Below are 2,382 nucleotides of genomic sequence, written 5' to 3'. Positions count from 1 at the left end.
CTTATAACCTTAAGGCAGTGTTTTATGCCTTAAGTCTTTGTCTTATGTAACGCACAATACTGTGTTAATGTTTCCTGTCTTGTGTAGTATACGTCGCGTATACTACACAAGACAGGAAACATTAACACAATATTGTGCGTTACATAAGACAAAGACTTAAGGCATAAAACACTGCCTTAAGGTTATAAGACAGCCATTCTGCTTAGGCCCTAACCCAGATAGCACAGCTGATCTTTATGAATTCATAAAGATCAGCTGTGCTATCTGGGAACATATTCTGTATTTTCGGAGCTGATGAGCAGTCGGCATTTGCGAATACTAATTGCATACGTGTTCTGATGCAGATTGCATATCAAAAACCTCGCTTAACTTCCGATGCAGTTCCGGCAATATTCCTCACGGAAGGTATTTTTTTATTTACCGATTTCATCTAAATATATAGATCTCAATTTTCCGCTTGAATTAATGCTCCAATTATTATTGTAGGTGAATTTGACAAGTCGACCCTTCAGCAATAAAACAGAAAATGAGGCGTCGATGGACCTGGATTCATCACAGCAGGAACAGGAAGTTGCAATTACTAGTTGCGAGATGATAGCGCATGACCCATCGCAACAAGCTTCAAGTACAAAATATGTCAAAGCTAGTGAGATGATCCTCGACGCAACAATAGAATTGCAACAGCCATGCGTACCAATGCCAAGAGCATTTGTGATGGATGGAACAAGCAAGGACTCTGAAATGGAGCATGATCTTGCTTCAAACATCGAAGGTACGAAGGTACAAACAAAGAAATCAACGCTCTCCAATGTCAAGAAGTCGTCGCCGGCATCAACTGTCCGTAAACTACAAGTTTCGACTGTTTCCAGTGAATGTTATTTTAAAAAGTTGTTATTCGTCCGTTTTTCAATATTTTTCAATGTATTCTATTTTTACGAAGTCTTATTGTATACAGATATCAGCAATGAAAAAGGCGTAATTACTTTGCCGCTAACATGGAGCATTAGTCAAGCACCTGTGAAGCTCGGAATAGAAATTATACTCTGTCAAATAAAGACGTTGATGGAAAACGACAAAAAAAACTTAGCAGTTAAAAAGTATATTGTCATCGCGGATTGGAGCGAAAATGATTTCAAGCATTTGCAAAACAATTATACTGATGTAATGTTTTGTAAACGCTATATGTTGTTCTCGCTGAGATACTCTTTTAATATATTATTTGATGGGATATTTCAGGATATCTGTGCAAGCAAGTCCTTCGTCGATTTAAGTCCTGTCCTATTTGCTCCGAGGCTGTCCTTAAGCCCGATAAAAATCCCATACCTGAGTCAATGCTGGTAGACCTGCGATCTCGAGGAGGATTAATTCACTCGAACCTCAAATTTTTTAATTTGATTCGTTACGTCGAAGAGTGTTTCGCGAAGCATGCCAAATCGTCCGAAGTCTTCGATCTAACAATCGAGGAGGTTCTCTCTAATTATAATTTTACATTCCCGTGTAAAGATCATGCCTCGGAGATTCTCTCTTATGCACTCTGTTACTATGTAAGGTTGAGGATGCGCCAATTTACGTACCAAGAAAATCAAAAACTCAAAAAGAAATTTGTACCTCAAAGGAAATTGTCGAAATTGTGCAATCAATAAAAAAAGTTGAAAATTTAAACCATATGTCACCTGCCATTCTAACCATGTCACAACGGACAAGTACGCATGCGCGTCGATGATCCTCCGATCGACACGACTAGTGCGGAGACGGAGCGAACTACCGAAAAAGGCTTTGTTTAGCGAGACACCCCCACCACCATCAAATGATGCGAGTTTCCAGACCTGAGTAGAAGACCGTGCCACGCACTCATCATCCCTACGGCTATCTGCCGCCCTAGCCAATCACATTTACTTATAGACGCCTGCGCAGCCTCGACACAGAGTCGCAGACCGATGGGTGCAGCCAATGGGTGCGTTCAGCCGATACTCCGCTAGCCTAGCAATCGTGAGCAGTCGCTCGTTTTCGCTCGTTTCTTCTCCTTTGACCCAATGGATTAAAAGGAGAGGAAACGAGCGACTACTCACGATTGCTAGGCTAGCGGAGTATCGGCTGAACGCACCCAATCAGCAGCCACCTAAGCGCATGCGCATCCGTAAGCAACTTCTTTAGGACAGTCCAGACTATGATCAACAGGCGATGATATTTCCCACAGAATATTCTTATTTGGTAGCAAGCATCAGAAAGACAGCAATTGCACGTAGCAAGCATCAAAAGACATGCTAATATCTGCAACAAAAAAACCCGAAGGCCGCTCACGGCAGAAAATAAATCCACTCAAAACAGGAACAAGCACACAGCGTGACACAGTTGATACTTACTCCGAGAGAGAGAGAGAGA

The 2,382-nt window shown here is 41.7% G+C and overlaps 1 protein-coding gene across 2 annotated transcripts; it reads left to right on the top strand.

Moving 5' to 3' along the window:
- The first annotated feature begins 7 nt into the window (after positions 1-7).
- LOC112466470 lies at positions 8-2,000 on the top strand. Of its 2 annotated transcripts, XM_025034570.1 has the most exons (3): positions 8-405; positions 487-868; positions 956-2,000. In XM_025034570.1, the coding sequence occupies exons 1-3, from the start codon at positions 376-378 to the stop codon at positions 1,339-1,341; spliced, it is 798 nt and encodes a 265-aa protein (XP_024890338.1). In that variant the 5' UTR covers positions 8-375; the 3' UTR covers positions 1,342-2,000. The 2 variants fall into 2 exon arrangements, with proteins under 2 accessions (XP_024890338.1, XP_024890337.1); XM_025034569.1 differs by having other exon boundaries at positions 487-1,999.
- The last annotated feature ends 382 nt before the right edge of the window (positions 2,001-2,382 follow it).

Source organism: Temnothorax curvispinosus, unplaced genomic scaffold, assembly GCF_003070985.1.
Source record: "Temnothorax curvispinosus isolate PA1 unplaced genomic scaffold, ASM307098v1 QBEX01016230.1, whole genome shotgun sequence".
Taxonomy (NCBI): Eukaryota; Metazoa; Arthropoda; class Insecta; order Hymenoptera; family Formicidae; genus Temnothorax; species Temnothorax curvispinosus.
Note: the sequence above shows the minus strand (reverse complement) of the source record. Positions and strands in the feature narration are given on the sequence as shown.

Coding starts and splice junctions, on each gene's coding strand:
- LOC112466470 (XM_025034569.1), top strand. CDS start 376: ATGCAGTTCCGGCAATATTCCTCACGGAAG. Junction 406..486: donor GGCAATATTCCTCACGGAAG/GTATTTTTTTAT, acceptor TTATTATTGTAG/GTGAATTTGACAAGTCGACC.